The sequence below is a fragment of the Phyllobates terribilis genome, unplaced genomic scaffold (genome assembly GCF_046119375.1).
Source record: "Phyllobates terribilis strain yellow unplaced genomic scaffold, ASM4611937v1 Scaffold_8__6_contigs__length_399053987, whole genome shotgun sequence".
Lineage (NCBI taxonomy): Eukaryota > Metazoa > Chordata > Amphibia > Anura > Dendrobatidae > Phyllobates > Phyllobates terribilis.
Window position 1 is genome coordinate 174398588 of NW_027362768.1, and position 23511 is coordinate 174422098.

The window sequence follows — 23511 nt, forward strand, 5'->3', positions numbered from 1 at the left end:
CGGGATAAATAAATGCCAAGCAAGCTAAAGTATGCAGCACAACAACAATTACAGCAACTTCCAGCCCAGGATGTGATAAGAAGAAACAAGCCCACTTATAAATGGATCATAAATCTTCTACGGTCTTTTAATAAGGCGTAGCTGACACAGCACCACACACACATAAAACACTGTGGAAAAAGTGTAGAGCTATTGATGGTTTCACTTGGAATGCAACAATTTCATTAATTAAAGCAGAAGTTTGTACACCAGAGCAGATCTTCAAAATCTGGGACAAGAAGTTGCAAACAACATTACAGTGTAATGTATATGGTCATACAGCTACAGTGCTGCTCATTGATATTGGCACCCTTTCATTTTTTTCACTGCAATATCTTCAGAAATAAATGGAAATGTACCAAAGTTATATCTTCAGGATTTTTTAATTAGTGGTCCAAAGTAATACAACAATAAAACATTGTTTTTCAGCTTCCATGTTGCAATTTCAAAGAAGAAACAGAATAACCAGCATGTGCAGCAATAAAGGCTCCCCTAATTAATACTTGGTTGCCCCCCTAATTAACACTTGGTTGCCCACCCTTTGGCATTGCTGACAGCCTCCAGACGTTTCTTGTAGCCATCTATAAGCTTCTTGCTCTTCTCAGCTGCAGTTTTCTCCCATCATCCTTTGCAGTTTGTTCAGGCTCTCAAATGTTTCCAGGTTCTTTTTCCCAATGGCAGATTTCAACTCACCCCAAAGATTTTCAATGGGATTGAGGTCAGGACTCATTGCTGGCCATTTTAAAACAGTCCATTTTCTCTTTTTCAACCATTCCGGTGTACTTTTGGATGTGTGCTTTGGGTCATTGTCCTGCTGGAGGACCCATGATCGTCGACTCAAACCAAGTTTTCTTACACTGGGTAGGACATCTCGCCCTAAAATCTCTTGATAATTCTGTGATTTCATGATTCCTGTGATACGTTCAAGGCGTCCAGTACCAAAAGCAGCAAAGCAACCCCACAGCATTATGGATCCTCCAGCATGCTTAACTGTTGGTAAGGTGTTCTTTTCCTTATAAGATTCATTTTGCTATCTGTAAAAAAAACCTGTTGCTTTGCTTTGCAAAAAAGCTCTATTTTTGTTTCATCTGTCAACAGAACATTTTCCCAGAAGAATTGTGGTTTGTCAAGGTACTCTTTGGCAAAGATCAGTCGTTCCTTTTTATGTCTTTTCTTCAGCAATGGTTTCTTCCTTGGCCTTCGCTCATAAAGCTCTGCTTGGTTTAGTGTGTGGCGTATGGTACTTGTTGAAACCATGACCCCAGACTGTTCCAGGTTGTCCTTCAGGTCTTTGGATGTTTGACATGGTGTTTTCTCCATCATTTGCACCCACCTTTGAAGATATCTCTTGTAAATTTTCCTCTTTCCCCCACGTCCAGGGAGGTTTTTGACAGTTCCATGCTTGGAAAACTCCAAGGTCTTTGGAGATGGCCTTACACCCTTTGGAAGACTTGTGTTAGCTAATAATAGCAGTTTTGATGACAGCTCCTTTGTATTCACCATTGTGACAAAAGATCAGGGCCTTTTTAAAACAGTGAAGTCATCATTCATTGGATAATCTCTTTTGTGATTTACCACAGACGACTCAAAATGTGTTTCCATACTAAATTAATGTAAAGGTGCCAATACCAGTGACACAGAAAGCTTTAGGTTTTTCTGTTTTTCCCTCCCATTGTTTTTGGTTTTAAATTATTGTTTATCATTTGCTCTTTTGTATTTAACACAAGTCTCTATACAAAAATACTGTTTCACTTGATTCATTTTTTTCAGCAGATATTCCACATTATGTACTTAAACTTCATGGGTGCCAATAATGATAAGCAGAACCGTATACAGGATGTAACTCAGGATCAGTAATGTAATGTATGTACACAGTGACTGCACCAGCAGAATAGTGAGTGCAGCTCTGGAGTATAATACAGGATGTAACTCAGGATCAGTACAGGGTAAGTAATGTAATGTATGTACACAGTGACTGCACCAGCAGAATAGTGAGTGCAGCTCTGAGGTATAATACAGGATGTAACTCAGGATCAGTAATGTAATGTATGTACACAGTGACTGCACCAGCAGAATAGTGAGTGCAGCTCTGGAGTATAATACAGGATGTAACTCAGGATCAGTAATGTAATGTATGTACACAGTGACTCCACCAGCAGAATAGTGAGTGCAGCTCTGGAGTATAATACAGGAGGTAACTCAGGATCAGTAATGTAATGTATGTACACAGTGACTGCACCAGCAGAATAGTGAGTGCAGCTCTGGGGTATAATACAGGATGTAACTCAGGATCAGTAATGTAATGTATGTACACAGTGACTGAACCAGCAGAATAGTGAGTGCAGCTCTGGAGGATAATACAGGATATAACTCAGGATCAGTAATGTATGTGCACAGTGACTGCACCAGCAGAATAGTGAGTGCAGCACTGGAGTATAATACAGGATGTAACTCAGGATCAGTAATGTAATGTATGTACACAGTGACTGCACCAGCAGAATAGTGAGTGCAGCTCTGGAGGATAATACAGGATATAACTCAGGATCAGTAATGTATGTGCACAGTGACTGCACCAGCAGAATAGTGAGTGCAGCACTGGAGTATAATACAGGATGTAACTCAGGATCAGTAATGTAATGTATGTACACAGTGACTGCATCAGCAGAATAGTGAGTACAGCTCTGGAGTATAATACAGGATGTAACTCAGGATCAGTAATGTAATGTATGTACACAGTGACTGCACCAGCAGAATAGTGAGTGCAGCTCTAGAGTATAATACAGGATGTAACTCAGGATCACTACAGGATCAGTAATGTAATGTATGTACACAGTGACTGCACCAGCAGAATAGTGAGTGCAGCTCTGGAGTATAATACAGGATGTAACTCAGGATCACTACAGGATAAGTAATGTAATGCATGTACACAGTGACTGCACCAGCAGAATAGAGAGTACAGCTCTGGAGTATAATACAGGGTGTAACTCAGGATCAGTACAGGATAAGTAATGTAATGCATGTACACAGTGACTGCACCAGCAGAATAGAGAGTACAGCTCTGGAGTATAATACAGGATGTAACTCAGAATCAGTACAGGATCAGTAATGTAATGTATGTACACAGTGACTGCACCAGCAGAATAGTGAGTGCAGCTCTGGAGTATAATACAGGATGTAACTCAGGATCAGTACAGGATCAGTAATGTAATGTATGTACACAGTGACTGCACCAGCAGAATAGTGAGTGCGCTCTGGAGTGTAATACAGGATGTAACTAAGGATCAGTAATGTAATATATGTACACAGTGACTGCACCAGCAGAATAGTGAGTGCAGCTCTGGAGTATAATACAGGATGTAACTCAGGATCAGTAATGTAATGTATGTACACAGTGACTGCACCAGCAGAATAGCGAGTGCAGCTCTGGAGTGTAATACAGGATGTAACTCAGGATCAGTACACGATCAGTAATGTAATGTATGTGTACAGTGACTGCACCAGCAGAATAGTGAGTGCAGCTCTGGAGTATAATACAGAATGTAACTCAGGATCAGTAATGTAACGCATGTACACAATAACTCCACAAGCAGAACAATGAGTGTGGCTCTGGAGTATATACAATAATTAATTACCCATTTTCTTAAAGTCAATAGACCATCACATTACAGTGATTGAGAGTTAAGGACACGGATGGCACATTGTGCAGTGGTGCGCACAAATAATTTCTCTTGTTGGTCTGCAACCCACATGTGAAGACCCGGGGTCTTCCGTGGTCTTAACGCTACTCAGACAACACAGGGTGAGGGTAAAACAGCGTGGCAATAGTTTATTGAATCACAAAGCGGACAATAAACACACAGAACAGTCCCAGCAAATACCCAAGATGGTACAACATTATGCAGTCTCACCCTTCATTCTCTGCCTGCCTGGGATAGAACAGCTGCGACTTTGGAGACTTCCAGGGCCGACTACCTCAACCAGTGGCCCCCCGCTTCTGGTGGGCACCCACAGAGAAACGGTAGCGGTAAGCTTAAGAAGCTAGCAGTCCATTGAGGTACAAGGCCAGGAGACCCGAGGTTCCCACCCTGGCCTTTCCGAGAGCTTCCATGGGGCCAGGCGACCGGTAGGTCCCTCCTGGCAACTCCAAATGTCTCCATGGGTTCTAGGCGACCGGTGGGTCTCTCCTAGCAACCCCAAAACAACATATCCATGTGGCCAGATGACTTCTTCATCCTCTCCTGGACTCCCCAAAATGTATCCATGTTTCTCTGATGGTTAATGGAGCAGATCCGAATCTTTCCAGTCAGGGCCGGTACCCTTAGACTAGAATCACGTAGAATACAAATCTGTGTCTCTTTGGATGCCATGCAATCCATCTAATTTCCTGAAGGATGTTTCTCATTCTCCTTCTAAGGTCTTTTTGAATCTCTGTCCTAAGACTGACTGACACAAAAACACATGTCCCCTCTGCTTCTCTGGGCTCAACTCTGACTCCTACAAAAACACATGTACCTTCTTAAATACGTATCCACAGGTTAAGAATTGGGGATGATAATATTCCCCAGGGCTTGAGTATTCACAGCTCATCCCCCAAGATTGACTGGCAAACACCCTACAATGGTATGTAACATAACTAGCAAACATTCATTGTTCTAGCTAATCTATTTACATAGTTTGTATCACAGGGGCTCGTGTAAATACACATCATTGTTTCAAAATCAAAGAGCAGATAACATTCAGGGTTATACAAATAATAGTCTGTGTTAATCAACTAAAGAACAACACAGATTAAAGAGTCAACATAAAAATAAAGGTGCGCTTCTCTTGCCATCAGAAAGTATGTCTGGCATAATTAAGATTTTACGCTGTATCGTCACACCACATCTCTTCATAAATTTGTAATTGTTTTTGCTATGTATACCCCTTTTTCACATGTAAAGCGTCATGGAATAAATGGCGCTATAATAAAAAATAATAATAATAAATGGAAGGAGGATCGTCCTCTCATCTGACGAGGAAAGGGTTATTTGTCTTACACTGTATGTAATAGCTGGAAGAGAAGACGGGACAATGTTTTTCAGTGAAGTATTCTGAAGGTCGACAGTCCCTGCCTGGGTGTATTCAGAATATCACATCTGGAAATGATAATGGAAGTTACAATAATTGAAAAGAAATTCAGCTCTGATGACAGATCAGCGGCTAATGAACAGAAAACAACGATGTTTAAAGTCCAGGAATGCGCGACATATGACGGAATGACAGCGGGATTCATCTCAGGGTCACAGTCACAAATGTTTCTGTGTTACCATCACTAAAAAAACTAATCCTGCTCCTCTGAAAGACTCCTCCATTATTACAAGGCCTTGTGCACATGGCAGGGACATCTGGACAGAAGAGTTATGTGGATACATGGAGCCGACAGCTCTGCACCATGGAGTTATAGGCAATATGTGTGGGGTCACCGTATGGAACTGAGTGTAGCAGATGAGCTCCACTACAGGCAGAGAATACAGCGGGAACATGGCAGAATAAGTAATGTAATGTATGTACACAGTGACTGCAGCAGCAGAATAGTGAGTGCAGCTCTGGAGTATAATACAGGATGTAACTCAGGATCAGTACAGGATCAGTAATGTAATGTATGTACACAGTGACTGCACCAGGAGAATAGTGAGTGCAGCTCTGGGGTATAATACAGGATGTAACTCAGGATCAGTAATGTAATGTATGTACACAGTGACTGCACCAGCAGAATAGTGAGTGCAGCTCTGGAGTATAATACAGGATGTAACTCAGGATCAGTACAGGATAAGTAATGTAATGTATGTACACAGTGACTGCACCAGCAGAATAGTGAGTGCAGCTCTGGAGTATCATACAGGATGTAACTCAGGATCAGTACAGGATCAGTAATGTAATGTATGTATACAGTGGCTGCACCAGAAGAATAGTGAGTGCAGCTCTGGAGCATAACACAGGATGTAACTAAGGATCAGTACAGGATTAGTAATGTAATGTATGTACACAGTGACTGCACCAGCAGAATAGTGAGTGCAGCTCTGGAGTATAATACAGGATGTAACTCAGGATCAGTAATGTAATGTATGTACACAGTGACTGCACCAGCAGAATAGTGAGTGCAGCTCTGGGGTATAATACAGAATGTATAAACTGTAACAATTCAATGATGAACATTCGCTTTAATTGACCTGACCCCCCCAGTAAGAAGCTCTGGTTACCTCTGCACACTTTGTTGAGCCTCGGATATTGTAGGGTCTGGAGTTTCCGGCATCTTGTCTTCTGCTTGCTCAGTTTCTATCACGGTTGCGTTGTCGATGTGATCACTGCTGTCTCCATCCTGTGTGGCGATCTCGGTCTTCTCACCGTCGCTGTCTTCATCGTCCTCGGAGTAGCTGGAATCCTCGCTGGATGTCGTTTCATAACTATGGACACAAGACTAGATTAAACTCCTGCGGGACGTTCAGATTCGAGGGCACAATTTACTTTTTAAAATCCAGCCAACGTTCTATAAACCGTGAAATTAAAGGTCTAATTCAGGATTAGAAAATTATGTCCACCTCCTTCCAGAAACAGGAACACTCTGTCATGCCAGGTGTGGGAAAGACTTAGTGCAACACAGAGAGAAGAGGGAGAGGGAGCCCAGACTCTAGGGAAAGGGGGAAGTGGAGACCTCCTAGTCTGGTCTAGTGTCATCCTGTCTCAACTACCGTCCCTATACTGCCTCTTCAGTAATCGCCGCACGCATGCCTCACCCTGTATTTCCCTGGCGTATGGCTAAGGCTAGGAATGGGAGGAGATGAGCACTAGTCGATCTCCACTAAACTCTATAGACAACAAGGGTAGACAAACAGGGGGAGAATGCTTAGCTTTAGACGACTCCAGACAAATGTGCAGACGTCCTCAAGCACCAGAGAGGATGAAGTACAGCTCTTGCTAAAGCCTCACAAGTAGAAATGAATATAGCTGGCGACTCCCTCTCAGACACACCAGGTATATATACACCCAGGCTACGGAGCCAATTAGCAAGAGAGAGGTAGCCGCTGGGTCCTAGAGACAGCTAGCCTATAAGAAGATGTCTGTAATGCCAAACGTAGAGATCTCCTGCAACCAACTGCAGGGCGACTGTCTGTCACCTCTGATACACCCATGACACACTCCGGGCTATGGGTTGTGCCTGGTCTTGACACTCAGCTTTATTAAAAAGAATAGGGAGGAGCTGCAATTCCACACAGGAACTGTGGACAGGAGTGCCGCTGTTTTGTAAAAAGAAAGGTGCCATAATAGTAAGGATGCTAATTCTATGTAGATCATGACTTCATGCCTGTAATGCTCCTACTGCCTGGATCTTAATAATTAGAGGATATTTGCATTTCCTGACATATCGGTATTGTGTGCTTCCTCTGTGATGCTTACCCACCATTGACCCCAACAAACTGGAGATTCTTCTTAGCTCGAGTCTCTCCGGCCGAGCGGCCGCTGCTGTTTTTCTTCTTCATTATAGACTTCAGACTTCTGGGAGATGCTGCACATGGAAAGCCAGAAATGAATTGGTATCGGGCAGAGGCTGTGGAGGAGGAGGACACGTACCAGACATGACAGATGATTGGCAGATGGTTGGCACAATGCTTCAGCTAGTTTCATAGCAATTAATCAAGGCGACTAATAGCAAAACATTACATGGGCAACACGTCAAGTCAGGAATCAATAAAAACAATATACACAGTAATTTTTCACATGTCCATCCGCTATCTACAGGTCACAGCCTTCCCACCTCTTCCGCGCTCCCTTCTTGCCCATTTTCGCACCCCTTGCATGTATGTTTGGACACCAGGCTCAGCCTCACGGTAGAGCACAAGAAACCCTTTGTTAGTCCTGTTTTGCAGGAGATTTTGGACACTTCAGTGGCACCTGGGGGATAGGACATCTCTCCGAGAGTTTGGGAGGTTCCACCCATTTCCAGGACAATTGTCAAGTATGACTTACACCAGGATTATATGATCCTAATTAAGCTGTTGGGTAGGAGGAGTGTCTGTCAGCACGGTGTCGACAGATTCCGACAGTGAACAGGCAGAATATTTTTTATTTCTTTTTATTTGGTCTAAACGCAAAAAGAAACCGTATCTTTTTATTGCAAAACTAATCTTACAAGAGTATATGAAAAAGAGAAACATAACATGATGGCAATCTACAGATTAACATTTCGAGCCAGCAGAATTTTGAATGCGGCTTTTGATGTAACTGAGGTATGAAATATGATTTTATCTGAAGCAGAGCACTGTAATATTAATTTTTTCAATATGTATCCTTATTTTATCAAATCAAGCCAAAGGGGTCACTGGAAGCAAGGATCACCGAGCTATGACTTGCCTACTGTGGACACATCATAAGAAGAGAGCAATCACTGGAGAAGGACATCATGGTTGGAAGAGTAGAAGCAACAAGGCGAAGAGAAAGACCAGCAATCACTGGAGAAGGACACCATGGTGGGAAGAGTGGAAGGAACAGGGCGAAGAGGAAGACCAGAAATCACTGGAGAAGGACATCATGGTCAGAAGAATAGAAGAAACAAGGTGAAGAGGAAGACCAGCAATCACTGGAGAAGGACTTCATGGTTGGTAGAGTAGAAGCAACAAGGCGAAGAGAAAGACCAGCAATCACTGGAGAAGGACACCATGGTGGGAAGAGTAGAAGGAACAAGGCGAAGAGGAAGACCAACAATCACTGGAGAAGGACATCGTGGTCAGAAGAAAGAAGGAACAAGGCGAAGAAGAAGACCACCAATCACTGGAGAAGGACATCATGGTAAGAAGAATAGAAGGAACAAGGCAAAGAGGAAGACCAGCAATCACTGGAGAAGGACATCATGGTCAGAAGAATGGAAGGAACAAGGCGAAGAGGAAGACCAGCAATCACTGGAGAAGGACATCATGGTCGAAAGAATAGAAGGAACAAGGCAAAGAGGAAGACCAGCAACCGGATGGCTTGATACCATCAAGATAACGGTGGAGAAGAACCTGGTGGTCCTATCTAGGCTGCACAAGATTGATCTTCCTACGGATCGCTCATCCATCAAGTCGCAATGGCTCGTAATCACACTGAAGGCCGTTAAAAAAATATATCTTTATTTTATAAAGCGATGACTTTTTGCTAGGATATGCCATCACTTTATGATTGTGGGTGTCCGATCTCTTGGACCACTACTATTCCGGTTAATGAAGTGGACACAGCATTGATTTGAAGTGTGGTGGCTATGAATGAGCGAACCCAAACACCTAGCGTCCAGTGATGAATTCCAAACACGGACTTCTCTCGGAAGTCCAGTTTAGTTTTCGTTAGTGTTGAGAGAGAGATAGAGAGATTCGGCTTCCTTTGGCAGCTCCCTAGTCATTCAGGGTTTGGGTCCCCATTGGCTTATATGGGGTTCGGGTTCAAGTTCGGGTAGAGTTTTGGTACCCGAATCTAACTTTGGACTAAAATTCGGATGAACCCGAACATCCACAGGTCCAATCATCCCTAGTGGGACCCTGATTGTGTGATGAACCCATTCACTTATGTCAAATTGTCCTGCAGTCCCATGTGCAAGAGGCGATTCCGCTGTTCTCACTGCCATTAGAAAAACACGCAGTTATAAGGGGTCGTAGGTCTAAATCAGAATTGGAACTCCTACATTTTCAGCCTCGGTGGAGGTGTCCAGCTGTTTATAAAGTAATGCCATAACCTAGTGATATACCATTACTTTACAAAATGGGAATACCCCTTGAAGAGGATTTAGGTTCCCCGATAAGAAGAAAACTGAAAACTCACTGGTGTCCAGCATGACCACTACAATCCACGGGTCAGATGAGCACAGTCTATAGCTCACTAAGGAGCATGCATATAAAATATCTAGGTATGCTGAGGATAAATGAGGTCATATGAGGGATTCTGGATGGACACAGGCTGTAATATATTCCTCTCGCTGCAGACATGGAGCCTCCAGGGACCAAAGCCTTCTGGATCAGATGAAATATTAATGGACCTGGTGGACAAAGCATAGATTATCCTTCCTAAGATGATGATTGTTTTCCTTTAAAACTTTTTTTCTGAGGTCAAGACAAGAAACAATTCTCCGCAGATCAGACAGAAAGAAAAGTTCTCCAAGCAGCAGTCAGGATGAATGAAACCACAACGGAGCCCAACAAACTCAATAGGATCCATTGGGCGCTCGTGTTATCTGTTGTATGACGGATCCGGCAAAGCTTCGGCTTCCAGGAGAAGAGTATGGCCACCAGAGATAGTCATGCACGGTCTTTCAGGTCCTGCATTAGGTATAACACCATGTACTAGCTTTTCCTGGAGTGCTCCTTTAATAAATCTGTCATGGTGGCATGTTCCCTTTAAATGGGATATTTTATCACTCTCAGCCATAAAAGGCGAATTCTGCCTATAAAATGTTCATTTTGGATTTTCACAGCAGGGGGCTGGCAGAATACACTGAACAGAAAAATGGAGCTCTAAAAACGATTAACCGCGTCCTTTGGACAATAGTCAGAGAAAAAACAAAAAAACTTGGAGCCGTGATTAAGATTCAAGGATAAACCCGTTACCCGACTGAGGTCATATTGATGGAATAGAAAACATGCGTTCATAGATCGTATCAATGCTACGATATAAAATGACGTTACCATGCCAATACAAAAAAACACAGCAGCTGAACAAAGGATATAGGATCCGGGAACGAAGAAAAAGGTCCCAAAGCAAAATCTGGGTAAAATCTGCAAAGAGTAAAGTCGTCTGCAGACAATACAGCAAGATGATAATAACCTATTATACACATATATTATGTCACGTCTGTCACTTTGGGCTCCAGCATAAGAAAGTACAATATCTGCACAGAAATTACATGTTCCAGTGCCTTTTTTATACCTTTCCCCCTTTCTGTCTGCTTTCCAAACTTTCTTCCCTCCTTCCCTGTTTCTTCAGTCCTCTTTTTTGTTCTTTCCTTCCATCTCTCAATTTTCTGTCATTGCTTATTTTCCTTCTCCTTTCTCCAGTCATTCTTTATTTATTTCTTCCGCCCTATTTTCTTCTATCCTCCCTCTTGCTCTATTTCTTCGTTACTTGTTTTTTTCTTCCTTTTCCTTTCGCTGTGCTTCTTCCATCACTGATCGTTTCTTTTCTCACTGCTTTGCTTCTTTCTTTCCTAGTTCTCATCTACCTTTGCTTATCTCTTTGTCTTCCCTTCTACCTTTCTCCTTTTCTTTCTTAGTCCTACATTTTCTTTCTCTCTTCTTCTTCAATTATTTCCCTTTCTTTCCTCTCTGCCTTCTTCCCTCCCTTACTTATTGCTTTTTTTTACTTTCCCCGTCTCCCTTCTTCCCTTCTGTGTTCTTTCTTTTCTTCTCACATCTTTGTCTTTTTTTTTCTTCCTTATCCTTTTAGTTTCTTACTTACTCTACCTTACTCCCACATTCATTGTTTTGTTTTTCTTCCACTTCGCCTTCCTTCTCCCTTTCTTGTTTATCTAATTTCTTTCCTTATAATTTGAAATATTCTCCCTTTCCCTTCTTTAATCTTTCCTTTCAATCCTTCTTCCCCTTTCCTTCCCTTATTTCTTTGTTGTCTTTCTTCCCTCCTCCTTTCTCCTCTTCCTCTTTCCTTGTTTCCCTTATTTCTTTGTTGCCTTTCTTCCCCCCTTTCGCCTCTTCCTCTTTCTTTCCTTCCCCCTCTTCCTCTTTCTTTCCTTCCCTTATCTCTTTGTCTTTCTTCCCTCCTTTCACCTCTTCTTCTTTCCTTTCTTCCCTTCTCCTTTCTCCTATTTCCTTCCCTTATTCCTTTGTTGTCTTTCTTCCTTTCCTCCTTTCTCCTCTTACGCTTTCCTTTGTTCCTTTGTTGTCTTTCTTCCTTCCCTCCTTTCTCCTCTTACTCTTTCTTTCCCTTATTTCTTTCTCTTTCTTCCCTCCCTCTTCCTCTTTCCTTCCTTCCCTCATTTCTTTGTTGTCTTTCTTCCCTTCTACCTTTCTCCTCTTCCTTGCTGTACATCATCCATTCCTTCTTTCACTCTCCCTCTCTCTTCCATTCCTCCAAGAGAAAAGTATTTTTAGAAAGCCTTCTTTCTTGCCTTTTCTTATCACCATTCCTATTTTGAAGGATAATGGCAGAGAGTAGAACACATGAATCAGTAATGTATGAGAAACTTAGTAATGGATCTTATTAAAGGAAAGGGCATCTTGTTCACCTTGGAACAGCCTTTACTATTCTGCAGGTGACACCAAGCTGTGTAGTATATTGCAGTCTATGGAAGAGGTTCATGATTACAGGACAAACTGAGCGTTCGGGCATCCACTTGGCAGATGAGGATCAATGTGGATAAATGTAAAGTTATGCATCTGGGCGGAAAAATACAAGGCATCATATGTTCTAAGGGAAGTAAAACTAGGAGAGCCACTTGTAGAGAAGGATCTGAGTGCACATGTAGATCGCAGACTAATAACAGCAAGCCAAGGTAATAAGCGGCTTATAAAGTCAGCATGATATTGTCATGTATTAAAAGAGGCATGGACAGGGAAGGAATATTACCCCTTTACAAAGCGGGAGTGCGGTCTCATCTGGAATATGTAGTTCAATTCCCGGCACCAATTCAAAGAAAAGAGGCTCTGGAGTAAAGAACAACAAAACTGAGAGCAGGCATCTTAAGGTCCCCATCACATAGACTAACATCGGATGAATCTGCCAATATTGGGGAAGAACATGGCATGTCAGAATTTGAAATGCCGATCCTTTTTTTCCTCTGCATCATGCATTATGGTTGTACCAATACCTCATTCCTTTAGCCTTTCCCATCCCCAGATCCCCAGGGTAAAATTCTGGGTCAGTGTAGGGGTCGCGGGGGGGATGCAGTCGTGGCCTGGACCCGTTTCGTGCCCAGGGCTGTCACATAAAAATATTGGGCTTTCAAGGATGAGTGGTATTTCGACTACGCCACCTGTGGTTTCTGGTGATGGGCACCGGAACTGCAACAGTCCACTGAGGCTGGTGTTACGGGCAGCTAAGATGGGACGGCTCCCCACAGGCGGAGCAGGCCTCAGGGCAGTGTGAGGAGGAATGGTGGGTGCAGTGCCGCGCAGGAAATAACAGGCTGAGGCGGTGTGTGAAGTCATCCAGGTCTTTACTCACTTTAGATGAACTTTCAGCCGCAAAGCTTCTCTCTGCTACACACGGCGTACTGCGGCCACCGGGTAGGGGGGTTCAGCACTTCCCAGGCAGATCAGGAGCACCTGTCGAGACCCCGCTGGTGTGTGTTCCTCTCCTTGGTAGGTTCTCCCACTGAGTCTTCTCCTGACTGTGTGAGGTTCGAACGTGGTGTAAGGCCGGGTCCCACTGGATAAACGCAGTGTGAGAGATACAGGTGGCGACTCCGCTCCGTCCGTATCCCCCTGGGATCCACTAAGCCTCCGGGTTTTTCTGACTGAGACGTGAAGTGACAAAGTCAGATATCGGGGGCCGGTCACCCCTCCTGCAGCAGGAATCCCTCTGACTAGGCCAGAGTAAAAAATACAGGTGGCGACTCCGCTCCGTCCTTATCCCCCTGGGATCTTTTTGCCTGTGGAGCCTATCTTCTCTGCTCCCCTCCAAGGCCTTCTTAGGACAGGACCTTGACCAGGTAGAGACAGTGGTTAACTCTGACCCGCTCCTCGTCTCAAGGCCAGAGTACGAGGACCGTGTATCTTCAGTCAGCTGCAGCCTTATGCTGGACTCTGGCAGAAGACCCACAATCAGAGACCTTGAACTTAAGATGGCCATAGATTAAATATGAATCAATAAGTGCTTCCTAAAAGTGTGTCCTCCACCCTCACCCACTACATGGTTCCCCCTATCTTTGGTTCCCCCCATCTCCTCTATCCCGGGCCGGGGCAGCACCCTGGTGCATTTAGGCCCCCTACAGGACAGGAGTGGTGTACTGTTGAGTGTGAAGTGGGGTCCTGAGAAATGCTCCATCCTTACCTGGAAGAGGAGATACCACACTTCGAACTGAGGTGCAGTACCCCTGTGGCGACTGAACCCTCAGGGGCGCCACATATACACACACACATGTGCATCTCACTAAATTAGAATATCCTTAAAAAGTTAATTTATTTCAGTTCTTCAATACAAAAAGTAAAACTCATTATATAGAGTCATTACAAACAGAGTGATCAATTTCAAGTGTTTATTTCTGTTAATGTTGATGATTATGGATTACAGCCAATGAAAACACAAAAGTCATTATCTCAGTAAATTAGAATAATTAACAAAAACACCTGCAAAGGCTTCCTAAGAGTTTAAAAAGGTTCCTTAGTCTGTTTCAGTAGGCTCCACAATCATGGGGAAGACTGCTGACTTGACAGATGTCCAGAAGGCAGTCACTGACAAACTCCACAAGGTCCCAGAGTCTGGAGGAAGAGTGGAGAGGCCACAATCCAAGCTGCTGGAGGTCTAGTGTGAAGTTTCCACCATCAGTGATGGTTTGGGGGCCATGTCATCGGCTGGTGGAGGTCCACTGTGTTTTATCAAGACTAAAGTCAGCGCAGCCGTCTACCAGGACATTTTACAGCACTTCATGCTTCCCTCTGCCGACAAGCTTTTTGGAGATGGAAATGTCATTCTCCAGCAGGACTTGGCCCCTGTCCACACGGCCAAAAGTACCAACACCTGGTTTACACACAACAGTATCACTGTGCTTGATTGGCAGCAAACTCACCTGACCTTAACCCCATACAGAATCTATTATAGAGAATCTATGGGGTATTATCAAGAGGAAGATGAGAGACCCCAGACCCAACAATGCAGACGAGCTGAAGGCTGCTATCAAAGCCACCTGGGCTCCATAACACCTCAGCAGCCACAGGCTGATCCCTCCATGCCACATTGCCGCATTGATGCAGTAATTGATGCAAAAGGAGCCCGACCAAGTACTGAGTGCATTTACTGAACATACATTTTAGTAGGACAACATTTCGGATTTTAAAAACATTTTTCAAGCTGTTGTTATAAAGTATTCTAATTTACTGAGATAATGACTTTTGTGCTTTCATTGGCTGTAAGCCATAATCATCAACATTAACAGAAATAAACACATGAAATAGATCCCTCTGTGTGTAATGACTCTATATAATAGATCCCTCTGCGTGTAATGACTCTATATAATATAGGAGTTTCACTTTTTGTATTGAAGAACTGAAATAAATTAACTTTTTGATGATATTCTAATTTAGTGAGATGCACATTATATATACACCCACACACAAACATACATACATACATATTCTCCAAAGGAAACCCCAAAGTATATTGCTTTTCTCAGCTTTCCCTTATTGCTTATTTTAGGCTCACATACTTGGCTTTTCTTCACGTCCATGATGAGGCCCCCAAGACGTATGACTGCAAGGCAGGAAATATTAAATAAACAGGCTGCGCTCGTCATGGTCACTGGCCTGTCAGGTAGAAATTATTACCGAGGAGATAAGCTAAACTGGAGATATTCAACTTGGGACAAAAATCGAAAACTAGGACTTTTTTCTTGTTATTACTAGAAACAGACAAGAAAGTCATCACCGGCTCTCTATATAATTTATGACCGCACATCAGCAAGATCTTTTCTTCGATGCTTCCAAAACATTTAACGGCAATTAAAGAAAAATAATAAATTAATCGGCCTTTTACTGACCTGCTTGTTGGCCCTCAGGCTGGAAATTCTCCCGCTCGGATGTTGTTTGAGTAGAGTAAATTGAGGACAGCAAGTTGAGGGAATTGACCAGCTGGTTCTGAATGGAGCTGAGTTTAGACGCTGGTTGCTTTATGGCACTGGCCAGATCTGGATATCCATGTTCTAGACAAGTCCACTGTTCCTGTAGAAGATCCTGGATTCGTTTTACATACTGTCCGACAGAAGCGTCTGCAGGAGGCTGATGAACAGTAGGACAATGCCTAATGTTTGCCGGTTCCTCATAATTGCAGGCTGTTATATTATCAGACGGTTGGGATTGAAGGGTTGGTGGACCTTCATCGACATCAGCCTTTGTAACTTTTTCTGTTTCCTTTTTACTACATTCGACATCATCATCAACCAACATATTATCTTGGACTGTGGAGTCACCCTGCTGGTTGGACATGGTCATCACACTACAGTCAGTGTCATCTGGCGGTTGATCTAGATCTACTGACCCTACTGACCGTGTCTCGACACCTATATTGACATAGGTGTTTTTATCAAACCTTTCCTTTTTCTCCATTACTTGGTCTTCCTCGGTGTTGACCGCACTATCCCTAAACTGTTTGATTTCCACTTCTCTTCTGCTTTCCTCTGCACTTTCCAACATTTTGGTCAAATCTGTAATATACACGTCCTTGGCCTTCAATTCATTATTTTGCTTCTCTACCAATACCCTAAGATTGTGCGCTTCCTTGGCCCGGTCATCCAGTCGTTTGGTCAAATCTGTTACCTGCTGTTTGATAGTCGAGAAGGGTGAGTCGCTCGGACTGTCATAACTTAGTTGTCCATTGACCTCTCTATTTTCACGATCCTTGTTATCTAAAAAGTCTGACTCTTCTTGATCTTTCATGTTCTCTAAAAATTGAGAAAGTGACTTAAGCTGAGTATTTAGTTTATTGTTTTTTCCTTCGAGGACATATATCGTTTTTTGAAGTTCTGGAATGGTTTTTATCTGTTCTTCAAGTTCTTTGATCTTCTTGAACGCTGCCGCCAACTGGTCGTCAGACTGGAAGCGTGAAGGACTTATTGGCTCTTCCGATGAGCTCAGTCTACTGCTGACGTTATGTGCAACCTTTAAATATTGGGTTTGATCAGAAGACATTGTGCTTTGTGGAAGACTGGCTGGAAGACTAGAAGCTCGAGCAAATTGTGGGCGATCTCTGCAGATGCTAAAATCTTCAGGCACCAGCTCCTGCAGAGTGGCATCGCTCGTACTGTCCTTCCTCCGATAGTTTAACTCGTGAACATACCTCAAACGTAAAGAGGAGTCGTTTCCTGAAAACACACGAGAGTCTTTTACATCGGTTCTGTAGCTATTCGGGCTCCAGGTTCTGCTTGAGGCGGCAGAGTAGGACTGTGACCCATTTTCTGGCACGCTAAAATTACGAGGCAGCGTGCTAAATTTGGATTGCTTTGCTCGTCTATGGATGTGGATCCTCTTGATGGTGTTCCCCTTCTCGATATCGTGCACATATTTCAGAAAGTCAAGGTCCAGGTGAAACCCATAAGGGGTCTCCACAGAATAGGAGACCCGATTTTCTTTTAGTTCCTCCTTTGATGCAACATTTTCTCCTTAGGGGGAAAAAAAGGAAACAAAAAAGAAACTAACTTAATAATCCCAGACAGTCTTCTGTGGCTCAAACATTCATTAAAATAGTCTTAACCAACCTTCAGTCTGTTCAGCATTTAGTGTCTCATGCATTAGTGATGCCACCGCTCCCTGGTGACTCCCTGGGTTGAATATTGGTCTCATAAAACACGGGCTCAGTGCACAGATACGACACTTAACTGCATGTTATAGGATAAGAAGAATCAATGTTTCCTAGTATTGTCTGCCTGCTTCATAAGGGTGAAACAAGGGTAAAAGGAGCTGCTGCTGCTGAAATCTGGGGGCTGCAGGTACCTAAAATACTTCTCCATTACCCTGATCTCTTCCTTTACATCCAGGAATAATTCGGGCAGAAGAGGGCAAATAAAAATCAATCAAATTCCTGCAGCTGCTTTTTCTAAAATGTTGACATAATTCTGCTGGCTTCACAGCTAAAATCATCCCTGCTTGCTGAGTGTCTACATAGATCTTGGTGATTTAGAATCACTATGTTCATACAAAAAGGATCAGCAGAATAGTGAGTGCAGCTCTGGAGTATAATACAGGAGGTAACTCAGGATCAGTACAGGATCAGTAATGTAATGTATGTACACAGTGACTGCACCAGCAGAATAGTGAGTGCAGCTCTGGAGTATTATATAGGATGTAACTCAGGATTAGTATCAGGTACAATATGTACACAGTGACTGCACCAGCAGAATAGTGAGTGCAGCTCTGGAGTATAATACAGGATGTACAGTGGGTACAGAAAGTATTCAGACCCCTTTAAATATTTCATTCTTTGTTTCATTGCAGCCATTTGGTAAATTCTAAAAAGTTCATTTTTTTCTCATTAAAGTACACTCTGCACCCCATCTTGACTGAAAAAAACAGAAATGTAGAAATTTTTGCAAATTTATTAAAAACAAAAAACTGAAATATCACATGGTCATAAGTATTCAGACCCTTTGCTCAGTATTGAGTAGAAGCCCCCTTTTGAGCTAGTACAGCCATGAGTCTTTTTGGGAATGATGCAACAAGTTTTTCACACCTGGATTTTTGGGATCCTCTGCCATTCTTCCTTGCAGATCCTCTCCAGTTCCGTCAGGTTGGATGGTGAACGTTGGTGGACAGCCATTTTCAGGTCTCTCCAGAGATGCTCATTTGGGTTTAGGTCAGGGCTCTGGCTGCGCCAGTCAAGAATGGTCACAGAGTTGTTCTGAAGCCACTCCTTTGTTATTTTAGCTGTGTGCTTAGGGTCATTGTCTTGTTGGAAGGTGAACCTTCGGCCAAGTCTGGGGTCCAGAGCACTCTGGAAGAGGTTTTCATCCAGGATATCTCTGTACTTGGCCGCATTCATATGTCCTTCAATTGCAACCAGTTGTCCTGTCCCTGCAGCTAAAAAACACCCCCATAGCACGATGCTGCCACCACCATGTTTCACTGTTGGTATTGTATTGGGCAGGGGACGAGCAGTGCCTGGTTTTCTCCACACATACCGCTTAGAATTATCACCAAAAAGTTCTATCTTCGTCTCATCAGACCAGAGAATTTTAATTCTCATAGCCTGGGAGTCCTTCATGTGTTTTTGAGCAAATTCTATGCGGGCTTTCATATGTCTTACACTGAGGAGAGCCTTCCGTCGGGCCACTCTGCCATAAAGGCCCGACTGGTGGAGGGCTGCAGTGATAGTTGACTTTGTGGAACTTTCTCCCGTCTACCTACTGCATCTCTGGAGCTCAGCCACAGTGGTCTTGGGGTTCTTCTTTACCTCTCTCACCAAGGCTCTTCTCCCACGATTGCTCAGTTTGGCTGGACGGTCAGGTCTAGGAAGACTTCTGGTGGTCCCAAACATGATTCTCATTTGGTCTGACATGCACTGTGAGCTGTGAGGTCTTGCCTTTCCAAATCAAGTCCTATGAATTTAATTAAACACAGCTGAACTCCAATGAAGGAGTAGAACCATCTCAAAGAGGATCACAAGGAAATGGACAGCATGTGACTTAAATATGAGTGTCTGAGCAAAGGGTCTGAATACTTATGACCATGTGATATTTCAATTTTTAATACATTTGAAAAAAATTCTACATTTCTGTTTTTTTTCAGGCAAGATGGGGTGCAGAGTGCACTTTAATGAGAAAAAAATATTAACTTTTTAGAATTTACTAAATGGCTGCAATGAAACAGAGTGAAAAATTTAAAGGGGTCTGAATACTTTACGTACCCACTGTAACTCAGGATCAGTACAGGATAAGTAATGCATGTACACAGTGACTGCACCAGCAGAATAGTGAGTACAGCTCTGGAGTGTAATACAGGATGTAACTCAGCATCAGTACAGGATCAGTAATGTAATGCATGTACACAGTGACTGCACCAGCAGAATAGTGAGTGCAGCTCTGGAGTATAATACAGGATGTAACTCAGGATCAGTACAGGATCAGTAATGTATGTGCACAGTGACTGCACCAGCAGAATAGTGAGTGCAGCTCTGGAGTATAATACAGGATGTAACTCAGGATCAGTACAGGATCAGTAATGTATGTGCACAGTGACTGCACCAGCAGAATAGTGAGTCAGAACAGCTGCCAATTGATAGCCACTAGTGTTGAGCGATACCTTCCGATATCAGGAAATATCGTATCGGATTGGATCGGGCCGATACCCAAAAAGTATCGGATATCGCCGATTCCGATACCGGAAACCAATGCAAGTCAATGGGACACAAATATCGGAATGAAAATAAACCCTTTCTTTCCTTGTAGGTTAATTCTACATGAAGTAAAACAACTAAGAATAATGTAGAATGACATGAAAAGCCGGCAATTCATCAGCGGCATTCACCGGTACCCGACAATTTACAACAGAAAGAATAGAGCTTCACACATAGATTAGATAGATAGAAACATGTCAGTCACATATATATGAAGTACAGTGACAGTGTTGCTTACTGTACTTGTCATTTAGTGTAAAGGATTTATTAAAAAAAATATTAGTGTTTTCGTGCACCGTCTCTTTAAAAAAGCCGGCCGGCAATTCAGCATCTGTACCCGACAATTTATAACAGACAGAATAGAGCTTCACACATAGATTAGATAGATAGAAACATGTCAGTCACATATATAAGAAGTACAGTGACAGTGTTGCTTACAGAACTTGTCATTTAGTGTAAAGGATTTATTTAAAAAAATAATAGTGTTTTCATGCACTGTCTCTTTAAGAAAGCCGGCCGGCAATTCAGCATCTGTACCCGACAATTTAGAATAGAAGGAATAGAGAATCACACATAGATTAGATAGATAGAAACATGTCAGTCACATATATATGAAGTACAGTGACAGTGTTGATTACTGTACTTTTCATTTAGTGTTAAAATAAAGGATTTATTTAAAAAAAAATTGGCGTGGGGTTCCCCTTAATTTTAGGCTCTAGCGGAGGTTAAGCAGACAGCTGGGGCAAATGTTTGAAGCCTGGGAAGGGGGTAATACCCACGGAGCTTCCCAGGCTACTAATATCAGCCCCCAGCTGAATACCTAGCCTTTACTAGCTATTAAAATGGGGGACCCCCCAAAAAAAATGACGTGGGGTCCCCCCTAATTTAATAGCTAGCACAGGCTAGGCAGACAGCTGGGGGCTGATATTAATAGCCCAGGAAGGGTGCCATGAATATTGGCCCCCTCCCAGGCTAGAAACACCAGCCGTCAGCCGCCCCAGAAATGGCGCATCCATAGGATGCGCCAATTCTGGCACTTAGCCTCGCTCTTCCACGCTGCCCTGGTGCGGTGGCAGGGGGTAATAGGGCTGGGGTTGATGTCAGCTTATAATGTCAGCTGACATCAAGCCCAGGTTAGTAATGGAGAGGCGTCTATAAGACACCCCCATTACTAACCCCATAGTCAAAGTTAAAAGAAAACACAAACACCCAGAGTAAAGTCCTTTAATTGAAATAAAGACACAATTCTTTATTGTTCTAAATTAAACCATACTTACCATCACGCCCATTCCAGCTGAAGCCAACGATCTCCTGCAATAAAAGAAAAATAATAAAGCAACCTCATCCTTACCTTTCGATGGTTCCCAGGACAGCTCCAGCTCTGCTACATCGAGATGACAGGCTGGACCGCAGCAGAAAGCTGCCATCCAGCCTGTCATCCCGCAGACACTGAGAAGCGCAGGCATGCTTGCGCTCCTCAGTGTCTCTCTGTGACGTCATCCAGATGAGCCGAGTTCATGTCCAATGAACTCAGCTCACCTCATGCACGTCACTGACAGCGTGGGAAAATTCTCCTGCACTCAGCGCTTCAGCGTGAGAATTCTCCCACGCTGTCAGTGACATACATGAGGTGAGGTCATGTCCAATGAACTCAGCTCACCTCATGCACGTCACTGACAGCGTGGGAAAATTCTCACGCTGAAGTGCTGAGTGCAGGAGAATTTTCCCACGCTGTCAGTGACGTACATGAAGTGAGCGGAGTTCATTGGACATGACCTCGGCTCATCTGGATGCCGTCACAGCCAGACACTGAGGAGTGGAAGTATGCCTGCGCTTCTCAGTGTCTGCGGGATGACAGGCTGGATGGCAGCGTTCTGCTGCGGTCCAGCCTGTCATCTCGATGTAGCAGAGCTGAAGCTGTCCTGGGAACCATGGAAAGGTAAGGATGAGGTTGCTTTATTATTTTACTTTTATTGCAGGAGATCGTTGGCTTCAGCTGGAATGGGCGTGGTGGTAAGTATGGTTTAATTTAGAACAATAAAGAATTGTGTGTTTATTTCAATTAAAGGACTTTTTTCTGGGTGTTGTGTTTTTTTAAATACTTTACTAGAAATTCATGGTGGTCATGTCTAATATTGGCGTGACCCCATGAATTTTGGGCTTAGGGCCAGCTGATAATGCCAAGCTGGCCTTAACCCCTTTATTACCCAGTGAGCCACCGCACCAGGGCCCTGGATGAGTTGGGTACAGCGCCAGAAGATGGCGCTTCTATGAACGCGCCATTTTCTGGGGCGGCTGCGGACTGCAATTTGCAGCGGGGGTGGCCCAGAAAGCTTGGGTCTCCCTGCGCTGTGGATTCCAGCCCCCAGCTGCCTAGTTGTACCTGGCTGGGCACAAAAATAGGGCGAAGCCCCACGCATTTTTTTTTTAAATTATTTCATGAAATTCATGGAATAATTAAGAAAAAAAGGGCTTCCCTATATTGTTGTGTCCGGCCAGGTACAAATAGTCAGCTGGTGGTTGGGGGCAGCCCGTTCCTGCCTGCTGTACCTGGCTGGACACAAATATAGTGCGAAGCCCCACGTCAATTTTTTTTTAATTATTTCATGAAATAATTTTTTAAAAAAAGGGCTTCCCTATATTGTTGTGTCCGGCCAGGTACAAATAGGCAGCTGGTGGTTGGGGGCAGCCTGTTCCTGCCTGCTGTACCTGGCTGGACACAAATATAGTGCGAAGCCCCACGTCAATTTTTTTTAAACTAAGTCCTTTATTTTAACACTAAATGACATTTGAGGAGTTAATAAAGATGCAGTCCCTAAATTATTATTTATTTTTTAATTAATTTTTCCCAAAACTTTTGACGTGGGCTTCGCCATATTTTTGTATGCCAGCCAGGTACAGCATCCAGCTTCTATGAACGCGCTATTTTCCGGGGTGGCTGCGGACTGCAATTTTCAGCGGGGGGAGGGGGGGGGGCAGAAAGCTTGGGTCTCCCTGCGCTGCAGATTCCAGCCCCCAGCTGCCTAGTTGTACCTGGCTGGGCACAAAAATAGGGCGAAGCGCCACACATTTTTTTTTTTAATTATTTCATGAAATTCATGGAATAATTAAGAAAAAAAGGGCTTCCCTATATTGTTGTGTCCGGCTAGGTACAAATAGGCAGCTGGTGGTTGGGGGCAGCCCGTTCCTGCCTGCTGTACCTGGCTGGACACAATTATAGGGCGAAGCCCCACATAATTTTTTTTTAATTATTTAATGAATTTCCTGAAATAATTAAAAAAAAATTGACGTGGGGCTTCACACTATATTTGTGTCCAGCCAGGTACAGCAGGCAGGAACTGGCTGCCCCCAACCACCAGCTGCCTATTTGTACCTTGCCGGACACAACAATATAGGGAAGCCCTTTTTTTCTTAATTATT

General features: G+C 43.5%; 1 protein-coding gene across 7 annotated transcripts in view; it reads right to left on the minus strand.

Annotated features, from left to right (window-relative positions):
* KANK4 (KN motif and ankyrin repeat domains 4) overlaps positions 1-23511 on the minus strand; it is a 151734-nt gene that overhangs the window by 57143 nt on the left and 71080 nt on the right. For 6 of the 7 annotated variants that reach the window (XR_012247735.1, XM_073643785.1, XM_073643787.1 and 3 more), the window contains 3 exons: positions 15746-17362; positions 7474-7624; positions 6279-6482 (listed from right to left, as the gene is read on the minus strand). Coding sequence is in view for 6 of the 7 variants with exons in the window: in XM_073643785.1 (XP_073499886.1) it covers positions 6279-6482; positions 7474-7624; positions 15746-17362 (1972 nt within the window). In the remaining variant the exon portion in view is untranslated. The remainder of the gene's footprint in view (positions 1-6278; positions 6483-7473; positions 7625-15745; positions 17363-23511) is intronic. The other variant, XM_073643790.1, reaches the window with a different exon arrangement.